Here is an 18,448-nt window from a genome sequence, read left to right as displayed (position 1 = left end):
CCCCTTCACATCCTGAACAGTCTCCTTAGGACTGAGAAATGTTGACTGGGGAGACCTGGTGTACTGGGGTGTAACTAGTATCCTGCTGGTGGTTGCTACCAAAAGATGGGTACACTGGTCATAAGGGGCTGAATGGGAACAGTTTGTGTTAGAGAACTTTTAGATACCACAAAGAATTGGCTTAGTCAAGGCTATGTGATATGATGGAATGGTCATGTCGAACCCATCCTGGGCTCTCGACCTTAAAGGGGTTAAGATATGTTGAGTCCTTCACAAAGAAGTATTTGAGTTTAATGCATGTCATATTCTCTTCACCAACATTTACTAGCAGAGAAGCTAGGTCTTGATGTTCTAATCATCCAAGCTGATACATAGATTGATTGTGAACCATGAACAGAGGGATATCCTTTCTCATAAACAAAGATGAGACCATAAGGTTCCAAAACCAGAGATATCCAACGGAAAGGTGGATCCATTTTTAGAGTCCCGCCTGTACTCGGAACACGGTCAACCTAATTATGAGAATACAGATACTTTGCTTTTCTTATTTAAAAACAAAAAAATAATCTATGACCTATGATCCTACAGGACCCCAACACGATGCCTTGGGGAACACCATTTTATAGCCTTCTCTAAATCCAAAGACAAAAATCACTTTGCAATATTTAAAAAAAAAATCCTACAGCGGATCAAAGTTTGCTCTCTTGGCAAGTAAAAAGAGACACCTTCTGTGATTGACGTTGTTTATTTTTCATATGAACACAATCTTTTTAAAATTATTCCAGAAAGCTGGAAAAATACTAGACAAAAGGCGATAAAAGACGTGAAATATCTGTTGGCTTTGGATGCAGGTTTAAAGTGGTTCTTCTCCGTGAAGACAAATGAAAAGGGGACCAAAAAAAAAAAAAGAAACATTTTCACAGTGTTATCAAAATACTGTACAAAAACACACATTGCAAAAAGAAGGACATGGTTTCTAACTGTCCTAAATGTTGAATTGAATAGTGGGAATATAGTCAGAAACATCACCAGTATCTTCCAGATTGGCACAGAAAAAACAGAATCAAGAACTCGGAGGAAGACTGGTGTGACAGAAACTTTAAGGACCAAAGAGTGTTTGTGTGTAAAAAAGTGGGAGTAAAAAGCTCCAAGACAAGTCAATAGCTTCACTTGATTCATCAGTAAAGATCTTTCCTGGAGCTCAGTAGGGGACGGCTGGCGGAACAAGTGGCACTTCGAATCACCTCCATCCACCTGAAAAACACTCAGAGTCAGTTTGTGATGAAGATCAGTTCATATTTTCAGTTTGTCTCCAGGTTTCCTAGTGATTATAATAAAAATTCTAATATCTGAGTAAATTCTTGCCTCATAGGTAAAATGCCAATACGAATGTCAACTGTAGATATTTATACAATAATATACCATTTTAAACAAAACCCTGAAAATAAATAATGTAGAGGATGAGTTGATGGAGTGTTCAGTGGATGGACGAGTAGGTACACAGACAGAAACACTGAAGGAAGGGTGGTAGGACAGGAGCTTCAGACTGCTGCATTGGATCTGGATAGGTCTCAGCCTTACGGACATCATTAATCGATGGAAATGCACATGGAGAATGTGTCCAATTGGGACTACAGCCTTCCAAAAAAGACCTACAAAAAACCTAAGTTACACAAATGTAGCTAACAGCTAAAGGTGTGTTCTGCTTTGTCTTAAAAGTCCTCAACGACTTGCCCAATTTGGACTGATCCATTGATCAATCAAAAGATTGATGAATGATTGCATGAATGAGTCTACAGGTGGGCAGGCATACAACCACTGCCCTAAGGGGCCTCTGACAGGGGCCCCTGACAAGTGTAATACCCAAGGCCAAGACATGTCCCATGACTTGACCTTAACAGTTTTAAGGGGACTTATTGGTGATGACTAGTGTCAGTTGTTTTGATAGACGGATGGATGGGTCAAAGTTTGGGTTGATAGATGGAATGATAGAGATATGGAACCATGGGTGGAGTGATCTGTGGTATTATTGGGTGAGTCTTTGGGTGGAATGATAGTCGATGATACTTAAACAAGGAACTCCTGTTCTTCCTCTATTCTAGGGACTTCTGAAGATTATTTAACACAGATACTTTCTCAGTTAAATAAAGAACATTAGGGACAACAGTAAGGGTTTCTTCAAAAGACTGTTAAGACACCAGCAGAGTGTCTTCAGACAAAGCTCTCTACCGATCTGGTGTAAGACAGACTACAACAGAAGATCCTTGCTGATTATGACCAAATTTCATTTCATTTTGGTAATAATCATGTACTTTTTAATTTTAGATCTTTAAAATGACGGGCATAGGTGGCTAAGCAGATGGCCCTGTGGATAAAAGGACAGTCAATTGGGTGTGTGTCTTCTTTCTTCAATCAGATTCTGCACTTTTCAGGACATTTCTACTTGTTGTAAGAGTCCTGTGCCTTGTGAACACCCACCGTTCAAAGGTGTACTCGCTCTCCGATCTGAAGTAGTACACGTGGGATTTAAAGTGGAGCTTGAAGACGTAGTCTTTGTGGATGTTCTCTGACTCGGCCGGGACCGTGACGGAGTAGCCCAGAAGTGGGAGGCTGGCCAGCGGGTACTCATCCTGTGGGGGACAGAAGATAGTGGACAGCTTACGGCTAAAGAAATCACAGAACCGCTTGTCATTTTCTTGTTCAGATGCTTGTCTCACCTGGTGGGACTTGTAGAAGAAGAGGCTGAAGTTAGTGAAGACCACCCAGAGTTTCTGCCAGCCGTTGCTGTTCTTGAACTTCCTCAGCAGGTTACCTGAGAGCTGGTTCTGCAAACACAAAAAAACAGAAAACCCCAGGCTCAATAGACATCACCCCTGGTAGCCATAGTAACCTGAGATTGAACAATTTAAGGAAAGAGGGGAAAGCTTTTTGCTTCATTTTACACTTTGCTGTCCTAAATCTCTCACCAATTTGATGTGTAATGCTAAGTGCTAAGAAAGAAGAAGACCTAAGCAGATAACAGGGGATACAGCACCTCCACAGCGATGCTGAAGTCCACCATGGAAACGCTGGTGTTCCGATGCCAGCAGACATGCACGGTGGTGTTGCCACGGTGGCTCTGACGCTCCAGGGATGAACGTGAGCCGCATAGCTCCTCTTCAGACTCCAGCTCGGATCCAACCTCCTCCAAAGGCTCTGAGGGAGACAAACAAAAAAATAAACTTACACCCACTTTAAAGTCAGGATAACAAAACATCAATCTGTACTACACATAACAAGAGCTGGAAAGCAAAGACTAATCTTTGCCGATACGATGCAGAGGATCCACCAACCGGCATGCCTTTACATTGTAAGAGGCTCATTAAACCTTGATGCAACTTTTCTGAAGTAACTTAATTTCATTAATGAACGGATGGGTTGATAGTCTGCATCCGTCAAGACTGTGTGGGAATTGAACTTTAAGGAGAATTTTTATGTAATTTTAACTCTTTTAATGCCATTCTAACTGTCGGCTTTCATCAGGGGTAATGATGCTAAATGGGCCATCTGTTCTCTCACCGTTAGAGCAGCTGTTATCATGGGATCAAACACAGGAGCTCCGCTCAAAAGAACAAAGAACAGGGGAATAATGGCTGACTGATCAAAGGCTTTTAGGACGTATCCTCTGACCCACTGACTCATCAGATAGAACACGGTACAGGACACCACAGGGTCAGAGGTGGTGAAACGGCACCTCTACGGTCTATGGGAACCTCAGTAATAGTCAGTAAAGAGCATCTTACTGCTGTCAGTGGAGAGCAAGTCGGTGTTCGGAGTGGTGCCCTGTTCTGCCAGGTCAATGGCCATCCTGATGTCCTCCACCCAACGCTCCATCTCTGCAGCACAGCTGAAGAAACGCACAAAGCAGAAACAGAGGCCGACATGTAAACCACTGGTTCTTCATCAATCGAAAAAAGAAGAGAGTTAGATCGGCTTTTCTATGTAATGGCATTCACCAACCTGGCAGCGACCACCACAGACTGCCGCTGACCAAACAGCGTGAACGAATGAGGGACTCCCCACTCTTCCTCACTTTCTCTAATCTGTGAGAGACGGCATCCAATAAGAAATGCATGAAAACCGTGAGATTTAACACAGAGGCAACATTCCTTCTTTTGCTCAAAGATGGAGAAAGTTGCACACACACACCGTCATGCCATACAAAGGCAGCTGCCCATGGACCTTAAACTGGTTAGACGGAGTCACCCCTCGGCTGGTGTACATCAAACAATCGCTAAACTGGAGGAAAAAGTAATAATCCAAAAGATTAACTTCAGAAGCAAAACCTTCTTACACATTAATCAGGAATAAGTCCCTGTTTATTGACTGTTACATTACATTTCAAACTAATTTAATAGAATAATTCGACCTAAGTTTATAACGGAAAGAAAAGAATAGGCAAAGGAAGGATATGGGGGTGAAAAGGGGAACAACAGAAAGAAAAACAAAGGAAAAACAGGGAAGACGGAAAAGTGGGAAAGAAAGAAACATGAGACAGGAGACAGGGACAGGAAAAAAAGGAGAGATACAAGGAAGGATCACAATGGCAGCAAGAAAAGACAAAATTTAGCTGACAGTAAATGCTCTCATTTATCTAAAGATAAACATCCTACACTCCAGACCTGCAAGAAACTGACATCAAATTCCAGATAACAACATTTCTGATTCATACCAGGAAGAACATCCGCTGCTGCAGGCCCTTCCCCGACAGTTTGCTGAGGCAACCCAACCTGATAAACTCCTGCAAGTCCAACACAAACAATTCAGGAATTCTCACATCCGGTTTGCCCATCTAAAGATTCAACAAATTCAAGAAAATTAGAGGAGATGGAGACAAAAAGCACCGACCCTTCCAGGCGCCACCAGGTTTTCAATGCCGGTCAGATCTTTTTTCAGCTCCAAGATCTTCTGGAAGTTTTCCATCTTCATCATGATGCCCTGAAGCTGGAGCGCCATCTCGGAGATCTCTGCCAGAGCAGCTGGAGGGTTGGAGATGACTGCATTTTAGAGGCACGTTAAAAAAAAGAGTGAAAACAAGCAGGGATGACCAGGAGTACCTCTGCTGTCCCTGAAGTCCTCATGGGTGGGCGGGTAGTGCTTGCACAGCCTCTCCAGGATCAGCTTGTAGTGCAGCAGACGGTGGAGAGGCCTCAGAAGGAAGATGTACAGAGGCAGGTAACAAACCCTCTGCTGCTCAAAGTCCCTGCAGAGGGCTTCCACCTTCCGACTCGACCTGGAAACAAACCGAGAAGTTCACAATCCCGTCTCCTCTGCTCCAATATCCCCACTCCGTCTGTTCTTCTGCCTCACCTGCAAGCTCGCTCCAGTTCGACCAAGCACTCCGAATGCCTCTGGAGGTGAACCGTCAACTGCTGCAGAAACCAAAATAGAAAGCAAACAAACTGTTAACACCTATAACCCGCCATCTGTGAGAGAATCCAAAATCGCCCTTACCCTCAAACCCTGAATGTTCTTCAGCAAAACGTCACCAATACGCTGGTAATCTCCCCTGATGTGAGCGTTGGACCGACCCTCCCTGCAGGAAGAGGATCATCTATCAGAGATTTGTTTGTAGTTCCAAATTGTTACCACTAGATGGGAGAATAAGATGGATTTTCTATAACAGGAATTTTACTATTTGAGGAGAGGAGACATCGCCTGACAGGCTTAGGAGTTAACGGTCATGTCACACTGGGAGGCGTAAAGGAAGGAAACATTTGCTGTGTTCCAAAGCAAAATGGGCGTGATTGTAAACAAAAATAATAAACAATTTTTGGCAGAATCTAAGAAGAGCACTTTAGGAAAAGAACCAAATAACAAGTGGTGTGGCATTTCAAACACTTATCAGAGAACAGGACTCTGCGATGTGACTATGAGCCCAAGAAAAATAAATAGTCCATCAATGAATGGCTGAGAATAAAGATTCAGATTCGTTTTTGCATGTTATATTTATATATAGCATATATTTAAATCTATTACGGGGAGTGGCGGCCTAGTGGTTAGGGAATAGAGCTTGGAATCCTGAGGTTCTGAGTTTGAGCCCTACTCCCACAGACTGACACTCTCTGAGCAAGACCCTGAACCCCTGATTGCTCCCCAGGCGCCCAACGATGGCAGCCCACTGCTCCCCAAGGGGATGAGTTAAATGCAGAGGTAAATTTCTCCAATGTGAGATCAACAAAGTTCAATTATATTATTGCCAATCCTAGCATTTAAAAAAAGATTAAAATAAGAGTCTGGTTTCAAAATAGTTTCTTTTTTTTTTCTATGTTTAAATTCAGTAAAACTGGCAGATTGCTTCCACCCAGTAATTATCCAGACCTCCAATGTTTGAGGCTGGACTTCTTCAGTCTATATGATTAAAAGAAATGCAAGCCTCTCTTTTTAAACAACCCTGCTGAGTGATATTCAATGGATTAAAAGTCTTGTTAAGTAGAAATAATCCTTCTAGTAGCATAAGTGTTTAGCCGTAAGCAGCACATTCCCATCATGATAGCTTCACCACCATGCTTCCTAGTTAAAGAGATTCTAATAAAGTTGCAGCTGTTGGATTTATAAGAATTTCAATTAAGCTTAATGGACTGAAGCACAATTTTACATCCTTCTGCATTGAGTTGACATTATGCCAAACTGCTGTGCCTCTAAAAAGACAAAGGAGAGAGGCCCACCACTGTGCCAGCCGCTGCTCCGTCTCTTTGAGGAATCCCTGATGAAACCTGTAGACTGGGTCGTAGTGGGAGGATATCAGATCCCTAACAGAGTCTGGAAATGCTTCATCTTTCCCCACAGCTTTCTGGAAGAACTGGACAACAGAGGAAGACACGTACCGATAAGGGAAAGGAGGATGAACAAACTGTATGGTAAGAAATCCACTCAAGATTTTGTCTCAGTAAATCAAAACACATTTTATACCCATTTTAGGATGTAAAACCATGTTAGTAAGGAAGAGATTTTCTATTTTAAGATTAGGCTTAAAACTTAAATTTTTGACAGAGCTCACAGTTAGACTAGCTCAGGTTATTCTGAGCATTTCCTATTGCTATGCTGCTATAGGGATAGGCTGACGGAGGATATAGGGACTACTTTACATTATTCTGCTTCATTCTATCTCTATTCTTCCATTCTGCAGTATTTATCACTTCAACCCCTTGACTTAAGGGATTTAAGGAAGGAGGCTGGGTAGGAAGAGAAACAAGACAGGATTTATGGACAGGAAAGATGAAAAGGGATAAGAAACCAATAGGAGAAAGTAGGAAGATGGAATAAAAACAACACCACCACAAGGTAATAAATGACTCGAGGAAAAAAGCTAAGAAAGAAGGAACAAAGGAAGCAAGGAATGGAGGACAAAAAGAAGGTGGCTAAGACAAAAAGTGAAGAAATAAAGGAGAATATAGACAGAAGGATGTCAAGAAAACAAAAGGAAGGGATGGAGGGAGGGAGACGGTGGGAAATGAAGAAAGACATTAATCCAGTGGGAAAGAAAACAAAATATAACAGGGACATAAGAAGGATAGAATGACAAACTGTATATTTTTTAAAACTGAAAATACAATCGAGTTTAAGATCTGGAAAATATCCAGCCTCTCCTCTCTATGAGTATGTATCCTGGAACACACTGCAAAAAAATCAAAATCTAGAAACGTAATTTTTATCTTAAAATAAGTGCATTTGTTGTATTTGAATAGAGGAGGTAAAAGAGACCTTTTGCCAATGGAACAAGACAATTTACACTTAAAATAAGAAAACAAAATTTCAAGTGCCTTTTATCCAATTATCTTATTTTAAGAGTAAAATTACTCATTCCATTGGCAAACCATCTCATTTACCTACTCAAATTAAGGGTGAATACACTGAATTTAAGACGTTTTTACTTATTTCTATATCGTTTTTACAGTGCATCAGGCCTTAGGTGAAGTTAGGGGACAGTGTTGGAGCCACATGACCGGAGTGTGTACAGCCCCCAAACACTGAGGGTAAATTCCCAGACCAGCATCACAGATGTATCACTGGAGGAAGAGGGGAGGGTGTGGGACCTCAGGCCTTAGCAGCGCCACCCAAAGAAAACATTTAAGAGGCTTTAAAAAGCTGCCAGTGCACGCCTTCCTTCCACATCAAAGAGGGATAAAAACTGGATCCAAGTGAGAAAAATAACACAGAGATTGGAGAAATAAGATCGGCAGAAAGAGATTTACTACACAGGAAGATCAGAGGTCAGAATGAAGTTCAGGGCAGGTTCCTGAATCAGAACTCCTGCTGTTGTTCTTCATTTCATTTTACTTTGAAAAGCTGTTAAAACAGAGTTCAATTGAGCCAAGTCTGGCCCATGTTATGCTGCCCTCTAATTGTAGGATTTATGTTGTAGACATTTTATTTTTATAAGCAAACCCAGAGAGGAGGCGGAAAAGTAAAGAGAAAACACGCACCAAGGGAGCAAACACTACAAAGACCATTTTAAAACCTGCACAGAAGCTGTTTCCAAAAGGAATACAAGAGCAGCCGTAAGTTTAAAGCTTGAGGAAAGGAAACAGAAACTGTCACGATTGTGAATTACAGTAAAACCTCGGGTTTTAAAAAGAACAAAATGTACTTTAGTTATAGAGAAATAAAGAAGCTGCATTTTAGATTTTAGGAGGATTCAAGTTTAGGTCTTTGATCTTAAGATTCTGCTTGATCGATCTCTTTAAAGCTTAGCTAGACCATCAGAAGATTAACCTTCACATACCTTGGCTCTGTACACATCACACATAATAAAAGAAACCACAAACACACACATGAGGAAGAAAGGTCGCAATAAAGGAGGACACAAGGAAGGAAGGAAGGACAGAATGGTTCAGGGAAATAGGGGACACAGAGGAGGAAACAATGAGGGAATGAAAGAAGGGATAAGGATGCAGGGAAGTAAAAAAGAAGGGAGGAATGCCAGACAGAAGGAAGAAAAAGATGAGTAAACAGAATAAAAGACTCAAAAAACATAGGAAAAAAAAGAAGAAGAAAAGTAAAGACACAAGGAAGGGGTAGAAAAGAGAGCAGGAAAAGAAAGAAGAGGACATAAGGGAGGAAGAAGGCATTGGAGGAACGAAGGAAAGTAGAAAATAAAGGAGTAAGGTAGGACTTAGACTGTTATTGTCACAAAACCAAATTTTTCTTTTGTACAGCTTTTCCATTTCTTAAAGTGGATCAGTGATCAAATGTAAAGAGTGTGGGAGAAAAAAAACATTGTGCAAAAAAAAACACATGGATATGGAAGTTCAGAGCATTGAATATATGTGGTGCAATTATGCAGTGCTTTAGATGCAAGCAAATAAGGAAAAAAGGGCGCTATGTAAAAGGAAACGAAAAAAGGAATTATTCAGAGAGAAAAAAAGGAAACAAGATATAAGTTAGGAAACAGGAAATAATGAAGGAAGGACACAGAGAAGAAGGGAAGGGGGAGGAAATGAGAAAGGAAGGAAAGAAAGATGGGAAAACGGGAAAGGTAGGAAGGATGGAACAATGGAAGAAAGAAAAAAAGACATTTTAGAAGACAAATCCAAACTCCTGCTACAGTTATCACTTCACAAGGAAACTGTCTACTAAAGGAGAAAAGCAGGAAATCCAGAAAGAAAAAGGGGAGATGTGAGAATCATTATTACCTCTGTGATAACCTGAAGGTCTTTGAGGTAGGTCCGCTCTGTTGTCAACAATTCTTTGGCGATGAAGTAAGCTTTGTCTGTGGGAAACTTCTGGACACAAACAGAAAAATCAGATCCAGGTACCACAGCTATGTTTCTGTCCAGATACAGCGTCAAACTAATATAAGCGGTGTGGATTTTCAACAACCCCCCATTACTCTGTTACCTTCTTTAAAAAAACAACAAATAAATCAATTAAAACACAAAAGTTTATGATTTATAAAAAAAAAAAAAAATGTGTCCACCTTCCTCCTCGCCTCCTCTTCATCGTCATGGCGGACGTATCCAGCCTCGATGAGCAGAGGGCTGGTAAGCGGTGAAAGTTGCTGTCCCTCTGCAGTCTGCCCCACATCCACCGTGCTGGGGACGCCCTTCCCTTGCCCGTCCTCTGTGCCGTTGCCGTTCGCCACCACCGGCAGACTTTCCTGAGGTGATTCCTTGCAATCTGAGTCTTCTAAACATGAGAGATTAAATAAGACAAAGAGTTAATTAAATTTTATAAAAATAAGCTCAACTGTCAGTTAATGTTGAATCTTGACATTTTGCTTTCTAAACCTACAGAGATACTGTATGCTTCTTGTTAGAACAAACAAACAAACTTTAGTATTAACCAGTGGGATTTTTTACTAACGGTTAAATTAAAATCCAGAATAAGGAGGTCTCACCAGACTGGTTATTACTGAAGGCCTTGGTTAACCCCACCTACTGGTCCTTTTATACCTATTTTAATTACAAAGGGTTTCAAGTTTCTGAAAAAGAAATACCCTAAACAGGGTACCAGTGCATGTTTTACGGAGGAAATGCCATACTTTTCAAGATTCAATGTTCCAGAAAGTTGGTTTAGATGAGTTTTAAAAAAACAAGTATTAAAGCTTACTTCAACTGTTTTAAGAAAGGAAAGGGTTTAGAAAGGAAAGCAAGGAGGAAGAACATGCGAAAAGGGAACAAAAACAAGAAGGACTTGAGATAGAATGAAAAGAAATGAGGGGAGGGAAGTCAACAAGGAAAGGAAGGATACAGGAAGAAAGAAGTAAAAATGAAGGGACACAAGAGAGGGCTTGGACACCAAAAAGTAAAGGGAGATGGACAGAAGGAGGGGATGAAGGTGGAACAAAAGAACACAAAGATAAACAATAAAAACTTTAAGCCACAAGAAAGAAAATGAGAGAAAGTTAATAAAGCGATTAATGAAAGGGAAAAAGAGAAGGTGAGGATGGACACAGCATATAGATAAAAGGAACTAAGGCTGGAAATGTATTTATTTTCTTTTGCCAAAATTAGCCAGACTGGAAGCCCCTAGAATAAATCAGCTTGAAGTCACTTTGTTATTCTGGTTTGGCCAGACCTTAGAAAGTCATGTGCTAAATCACAAATTGTTAAAAAAAAATTGGCATTTATACTATTAATTTCAACCCCCTGCGTATTCCCTGATGGGCAGAGATGAAATCTATCAGTACAAAAGGGAAGTAGTTGAACACATAGAGGGGTTATGAACTGGCAAACTGACTTCAAGGTAATAAAATCTGTAAAAATAAAACAAAAGATATTTCTAAACGGTTTTCATGAGGTTTTCAGTTGTAGTTAAAAATAAAAGTACTGCTACTACAGCTAGTTACTACAGCTACTACTACGACTACTACTACGAAAACTACAGGATTCTACATTTGACTGTATACTTGCCCAGTTTTGCAAAGCTTCCATAAAGTCCATCGCTATAGATCAAACTGGATTGTGGGTAAACCCATCGCAACCAGTGAATGAAGATTTATGCGCCAGTGCTATGAAAAAAAAAATAACTCCAAATACAACAAACATGATGATTGTAACAGGGAAGTTAAAGCACTGGAAAGTGAAACAACCTCCAAATGACAGATCATCTACCACATGGCAGAGCTAGGGGCCCATACAGAGAACTCGAGTCCCTTTTTATGTTAAACAATCTCGTTTTTTTATTGACACTAGTGCACCACAAACAGAGAACCTTAAGAAATTTAGACGGACAAAAGAAAGGGAAAAAATAGAAGCAACAAATAAAATATCCAGCAACAGTTTGGCGATAGATGTGAAGGAACAGTGTTATGAAAGCGATAGACAACAAGTGAAACCGCACATTTTTCCCAGAAAATTAAAGATTCATTCAAATTTAGTCAGCTCTTTAGTTTAACCAACAGCATGCATAAGGGTGATTTAATCACAACTTTTAAAATAGAAAATACAAAGCAGATGTGGTTCATGCAGAGCAGCCACTAATGTTTCAGTCAGCAGGAACACAGCAAGAATGGCAGCATAAAGTGCAGAGATTTAACCGGAATATACATTTTCTGACTTTGCTTTGACTTTATTTCAAAATATTAGTTCAAGTTACTGAGATGGCTAGCATACTATTAGCCAGTTAGCTAAAATTAGCACTGAAAATAGGAATGGACTGACTTTTGGGTTTGCGTATGCTACGTTTTAACATAAAAAGTTCCTATTTCAAGCCCAGACTAAAATATCTAAAGTAAAAAACATAGTCAATAAATGCCTTTTATTTTGCATAAAATGAGTGTTGTCACACTGTAAAACTATGGTATCTTTACTCTTATTATGAAAATCCTATGCTAACACTTCGTTTTAGCGGGAACTAGCCCACATATGAAAAACCACAAAAAAAAAAAAATGTATATGAAAACAAGCTTTTTAGCTTTAATCCTTTGAAAACTGACACTTTGATATTCAGGATAACTTAAAAGCTAACATAAGCTAAACAGCTGTTAGCTTTAGCTTGTATCCCATCTGACGGAATTTCTTTTCCTCCCAAAAGATCGATATTTTCCCTTTATTTACCAAATTTTTTGCAAAAATACATATGAAGAAAGATAATTGAATTTAAAAACTAACACATTTGATTAATTCAATAAAAGTTACAATTTACAGAAAAAGACAAAAATCACAGTAGCTTGTTACAAAGTAAGTACAATTAAAGGCCTTTTAGGAATTAAAAAAAAAAAAATCAGGGAGCCAGTGGAAGTGGTTAACATGAATTAATTTATCTTTATGTATTCTAAACGTGAAATGTGAGATTTAGAGCAGCGAAAAGCTAATTTATTAGAAAAAAAATTTGAAGAATAATTTGTTTGGAAAAGAAATAGCAGAAAAAAATATCTATAGCTCCATGATTTTCTTTTTTTTTTTACCTAAAGGAACCCTAGTGTGGCATTACAGTTACGGTGTATGTATGTTCAATTTCAATAAAAATCACAAAGAAGCATCAGTGAAATAAAGTGGTAGAAAATGCAAATATGAAACAGGCAAGTGTAAGGACACCACAGGGACCTGGCTCCAGTATTCTTGTGTATACAAGCTGTGACAACACGCAGACTTCTACATCTGACAACATCAACGCTTCGTTTTTCAAATAAATCTTTTGTGCACTTACATGATGCATTAATATTAACTTTACTGGTGTCTGTCTATCTTCACCCTCCCTCTCTCTGTTTACAGAAAACTGGAGCCAAGTAGCGCCTGCTCTGTCCATGTGCACAGATCCCCAGCATGGGGGCCAAAACACAAAAGGTTTCTAAATGTTTGAAATAAACACAGTGCAGGTGATTGCTTATGAGGGCAAGGCGACTTGAAGGCACAACGACTCCAAAAATAAAGAAGAGCATGTGCTTGGTTACGCGTTTAACTTCATCACCTGCGTCTCAAACATTCTGAACCGTTGTGAGGCCCTTAACACAAACGCCAAGTGAGCATAAAGGAGTAAAGTGACAGCCTGGTTAACATGCATTCATAGAAACAGCAAGAAAGTGGTGAAAACAGTGTTAAAAAAAAAGCCGATTTTTTTTCTTTAAAAAACATGCTTATAAACAATGTATTTACAAAGCAGGAAGTATTTGTTTCAGAAGAAAGCAGGAGAAAACAAATCTTGCACACATAACCCAAACTGATTCAATCCAATGCAGTACATTCATAAACAAAAATAACCTAAACTGGTGGAAATTGCAGGTTTGAGTCGAATTGGCTTGTTCTGATTTAGCCTTCCAGTGAAAGCAAAAAAACAAAATCGGAGAAGAAGCAGCCGAAGGGGCAACAAATGACAGATGGAGATGAGGAGCCTAGTATAAGCTGCAGTTTAAGAGGTGAGAAGAGCAGCCAAAATAGAGTGAAAGATAACATTCAGGTTCCCTTGTGAGGAGAGTTCATGCCAGGGGCCGAGCCAAGCACAAGCAGACAGCTATGGGTTTTGTGTTTCTGAATTACAGTGAGGAAATTAAACAGAGATATGAAGAAAAAACAAAAAAAGGAATCACAAGATCTAAGCTAAGATCTGCCTAACAATCTGATCTCTGTTAAGGAAAAGAATATTTAAAAAGAATTTACTATACAGAAGCTCTCTAAAGCTTTCACATTAGCACTAAAACTCCAGTTTACATTGATGTAAAATATATATAAAAAATCATTATGTACCCTTTTCCCCTATAATGCAACTTTATCTCAAGCACAAATCTATTAGAGGAAAGAATAAGTGTAAAAATTTTTAATTGTTTTAATTTGCCTTATTTTGCAGAGAAGTCACAAAAGACTAGAAATATCTGTCCATTTGTTTTTTGTAAAGGTATCAGTGAGGATAAGTCGGATTGACTTAAATCCTCTGCAGAAATATGTTATGGTCTAAACTGACGTGGGAGCAACACAGGGCAGTGAAAGGACACTTAAACCAAGGTGAGACATGGTGGTGGCAGCATCATGATACATGGTTGCTTTTATTTAGATTAACCCCTGAATTACCGGTAATCACCTGAATTGATATAAATGTTTATAAAAAAAATTTTGTGTTGCCTTTAGGCAGACGCCAAATTAAGACTCTTACTTTCACTAATATGATTTATAATAAATAAATAGAAGTTAAAGTATTTTTTTGGCAGTCAGTGGTATCATATACAGCCAGGAAACAGTCCCACTAGAAATAAGTGCTTGCCAAAGGTTCCTAGGTGTGTAATAATTGTGAAATAACTGACATTGGGGTGGATGCAGACTAAATTGACAGTTTGATGCATATTTGCGACAACGGGCATTAACAGTTTTCTTTTTTTGCCTTTCATTAAAACTGTTAAAACAAAAAAGATCTCTTCAATAAAAAGAAGTAGAATTTTGCAGACTTATGTAGCAGCTATTCATATTTTTCCTCTCTAATAAAATCAGTCTTGTAAATCATACAGGATAAACGCTGCACAACGCGGGGAGGGGGAAACAGCTGTAGGGGAGATGTGAGAGCCGCTGATCTCTGGCAGAAGAAATAGTCCTTGTCCACCAGTAAGACAGAATTTGACTAAAAGCATTTTTTTTTAAAGTGCTCCAAGGGACATTAGACTTCCTGTTCTGATATTTTAAACACACTTACTAATTGAGTTCTTGAACATAACCCATTCTCTGGGAAAAAAACGTTAAAAATTGCTTTACACATAAGGGGGACTATATTTATCATAAACAATTCCTATAAATAAACGCAGCCATAAACAATAATCCCATCTTTCTTGACTTTCTCACCCCTGAATTAAATACCTAAGAAAAACCACTAGTGCACAATACAAAGTCAAATCATTCCTAAGGATATATATTCACATCACAGTCCTCAACACAAAGGAATTCACGTAGAATGCCTCTAAATAAATCAATATATCAATGGTTCAACGAGAGGAAATCTACCTCATTTCTCAGCTAAAAAAAGATCAACAAGCTTTCTTTCAACAGAATAGGTATAAATATGAACACTAATTGAAAAAGTCGGAAGACCTGCAGGAACTATCTCACCAAAGAAGTTCCTGATGTTAGATACACATTATTTAAATTTATGGCACATTGTAAAGGAAGCAATTCACCCCCAAGGGTTATTACCGAGCACATTTTTGAACTATTTACAAACTGGCTCAACAGGTTCCACTATAAAAAGCTGAACCAGCAAAGTCAGGAGTCTGCATAACAACATCTTTAGGCTATAAAAACAATTCTGATTGTTGGGTTTAGAAAACAAATCATCTAGAAAGCAACTGTGTAGTAAAAAACGGCAGATTTCTGTTATAAAAACGTCTATAAAGAGTTTTAAAAAGTTCACAAAAATGTTAGGACACCCCACTAAAGCTTGTGTGCTTTCTGACATATCTGAACAATTAATATCAGGTTTAATTCAGTCAGATTACTGAGAAGATTCTTCATTAATTAAGACTGAATTGATCCAAAGCTCCTGGTAGAGAGTGAAAAGTGGGACACCCCTCAGACTGATGAAAGGAAGGGTGTCCCAAATCTAACTATTCTATTTCAAATCTAACTAGTCCTCGAGATATTTTTTTTTTACTTTTAAGTGCAATTATATCACATTCTTTTTCAGGGATTGCACTATTTAGTTAGCCTTGTGAGACCATCCTGATCTCGCGAGCTTTCAAGGTTTCACTCGCAGATCAGTCTGGCTACTTTCTGTTAAAGAAAATTTGGAGCAGTTCACCAAACAAACGTCCAATCAGCGTTGGCTTTGAGGCGGGTTGAGGTGTGACGCAACAAGAAGCGCGACAGTTCAGTTTAAAAAACATGCCGGCTTCAGCCGATGAAACTAGTGTTAGCGTGGCAATCGAGCAAGTTTTATCGGAATTACAGAGTATTTCTTCACTGAAAGAAGAGCAAAACACTGCTCTGGAGGCTTTTCTCAGAGGAAAAGATGTTTTTGCTCTTCTCCCGACTGGTTTGGGCAAGAGTAGCCTGGCTTGTGGTTGTGTTTTCGTCGTCGCTCTGTTAGTACGTCATATGCTTCGTTGATCCGATTGGTTTATTTGGCCCGTCTATCACCAACATAGGCCAATCAGCTAACCAGTATTTTCTCCCCCTTCCCAAAATTACTTCAACGGAAGGTTTCCAGATGGATATGCGAAGCAAATCCATCTGGCGGAGTCAGGTTACTATTTAGTGGAGTTTCCCAACTTTTCTATCCCTCTACATTCAGATAATTAAAAATATTCAAAGTTGAGTTGGATTTTAACTGCAGCTTTTGCTTCTGTTTCAACTTTTTTTTCAAAGTGATTCAGTCGAAATTGTTCTGATCAGCAGCTGAAAACTTGACCTCCTACATTTTCGCCACTGAACTCGAACTGTCGCTCGTGCTCCGCTGACACGCCACTTCCCCCATCCTGCAACCGCAAACTCCCAAACATCAGCTTCCCATTGTTTGAGCCCACTGCCGCGGGGTTGCCGTACAGCAGCGGCTGGCTGTACGCACCGCTGCCGGCGTCCGACTCTGTGTCGCTGGTGTCGCTGCCGCTGCTGGTGGACCCGTCGATCATTTGGACCGGCTGGCTCAGGGTGTTGTTGTTGTCGTTGGGCTTCCCCTGGCGGCCGAACAGCCGCTGGGGGGCGTTTGATCTCGCCCGGCCCTGAACTGCGTTGTTACCGTTCATCATCGCGGCTTTTCTCTCCGTCGGGGCAGAGCACGGTGTTTGTATCCCGGAGCGGTACGGATCGCGGTGGATCGGGGTGGACGTAATCTGGCTGAGGATGAACGGGTCAGTGTCGGAACGGTCCCTCATGTTGTTGTTCAGGTTATACGGTTTGGCTAAATGTGGCGGCGTGCGGTTCGAGAGGATCGGGGAGTAGCTGCCGTAGTGGGGGGACGGAGGGACGGCGGGAGCTTCCACTGGGATGACTCCGGGACGTTTGGTGAAATAATGCCCGCCGTCGTCCCACCTTGAGGTGGAGCGAGGCTGGCTTTGGCCATTGGTCATCTCGGCGTGGCTGAGCGAATTCGTACGCGGATGGAAGCTGCTGATCACCGGGCTGGAGCACTGGCTGCGAGTCCCGGTTCCCAGCGGGCGAACGATTCCCATGCCGCGCTTGTCTCGACCCTGAAAGATCTCGTCCAATAGCGTGCTGTGGAGCGGGAGGCGGCTCTGGAAGGAGCCTCCGTTTGAAAGGACGCCGTCATTCGTTTGCTCGTGACTGCTGTTCAACATCTCCCGAGTTTGATCTGCAGCGTTTCTATTGCCAATCACTCCCTGCTGCATCACCCCTTGCTGGTTGGTGTGATAGAACCCGTTCACCACCCCAAACAGACTCCTATCTCTGCGTCCTGCACCACCTTCATGCCTGGAAGGCTCATCCTCATTGCTGTCATTTGCACTACTGTGGCCCCTGGGGGCCCTGCCGCTCTTCCCCACATCACATTCACTGTCTATGTCGCTGCAGTCTATGTAAGGAATAGAAGAGCTGCTGCCTTTGTTTGCCCTGCTGGTTGGACCTGGGTTGAGGAGATGCTGGCTCACTCCATTGTGGTTCTGTCGGCTTGGATCCAAGTCAGAGAAGCCATTAGTCGGAGGGGCGACAGTCGCTGGCCCCTCGGTGCCGTTACTTTTAGCCTCAAGTCTTGCCAAGTCGGTTTGGTCTGCTAACAGGATAGAGGTGGCACTCTAAAAAATAAAATGTAAAGAACCAGAATTAGAACCTTATATAAATGCAGCAGACATACAATTCCTCAGGGGGGAAAAAAGAAAAAACGACTTTGGACGAAATTTAAACAAACGTTTCCATAACTAATGCCTCATTATGTGGCAAGGAGTGGAATTAATGTGGACAATATCCTTCAACCTACAGTCGACCTTTATCCCTGGAAATTTTGGACAAGTTTCAAATCATAAAGTGAGGAAGGATGTGGGTTGGAATAAAGCGACAAAAAATAAAAGAAAATAAAAAATAGGAGCTTGTTTTAAGAA

General features: G+C 40.6%; 1 protein-coding gene across 4 annotated transcripts in view; it reads right to left on the bottom strand.

The window, feature by feature from the left end:
• Positions 1-729: 729 nt before the first annotated feature.
• The window catches only part of LOC107095378 (FERM, RhoGEF and pleckstrin domain-containing protein 1-like), a 62,253-nt gene continuing 44,534 nt past the window's right edge, over positions 730-18,448 (bottom strand). For 2 of the 4 annotated variants that reach the window (XM_015391437.1, XM_015391438.1), the window contains exons 13-28: positions 17,953-18,145; positions 9,959-10,167; positions 9,675-9,764; positions 6,708-6,841; positions 5,494-5,575; positions 5,350-5,411; positions 5,097-5,272; positions 4,888-5,018; positions 4,712-4,780; positions 4,189-4,278; positions 4,000-4,082; positions 3,783-3,886; positions 3,035-3,195; positions 2,718-2,825; positions 2,479-2,630; positions 731-1,254 (exon numbers count right to left, since the gene is read on the bottom strand). In XM_015391437.1, the coding sequence (XP_015246923.1) occupies positions 1,179-1,254; positions 2,479-2,630; positions 2,718-2,825; positions 3,035-3,195; positions 3,783-3,886; positions 4,000-4,082; positions 4,189-4,278; positions 4,712-4,780; positions 4,888-5,018; positions 5,097-5,272; positions 5,350-5,411; positions 5,494-5,575; positions 6,708-6,841; positions 9,675-9,764; positions 9,959-10,167; positions 17,953-18,145 (1,920 nt within the window). In that variant the 3' untranslated portion in view covers positions 731-1,178. Of the gene's footprint in view, positions 1,255-2,478; positions 2,631-2,717; positions 2,826-3,034; positions 3,196-3,782; positions 3,887-3,999; positions 4,083-4,188; positions 4,279-4,711; positions 4,781-4,887; positions 5,019-5,096; positions 5,273-5,349; positions 5,412-5,493; positions 5,576-6,707; positions 6,842-9,674; positions 9,765-9,958; positions 10,168-17,952; positions 18,146-18,448 lie in introns of all 4 variants that reach the window. The other 2 variants (XM_015391439.1, XM_015391440.1) reach the window with 2 other exon arrangements.

The sequence above is a fragment of the Cyprinodon variegatus genome, unplaced genomic scaffold (assembly GCF_000732505.1).
Source record: "Cyprinodon variegatus isolate N-32 unplaced genomic scaffold, C_variegatus-1.0 Scaffold541, whole genome shotgun sequence".
Taxonomy (NCBI): Eukaryota; Metazoa; Chordata; class Actinopteri; order Cyprinodontiformes; family Cyprinodontidae; genus Cyprinodon; species Cyprinodon variegatus.
This window is presented reverse-complemented; position numbering and strand designations above follow the sequence as displayed.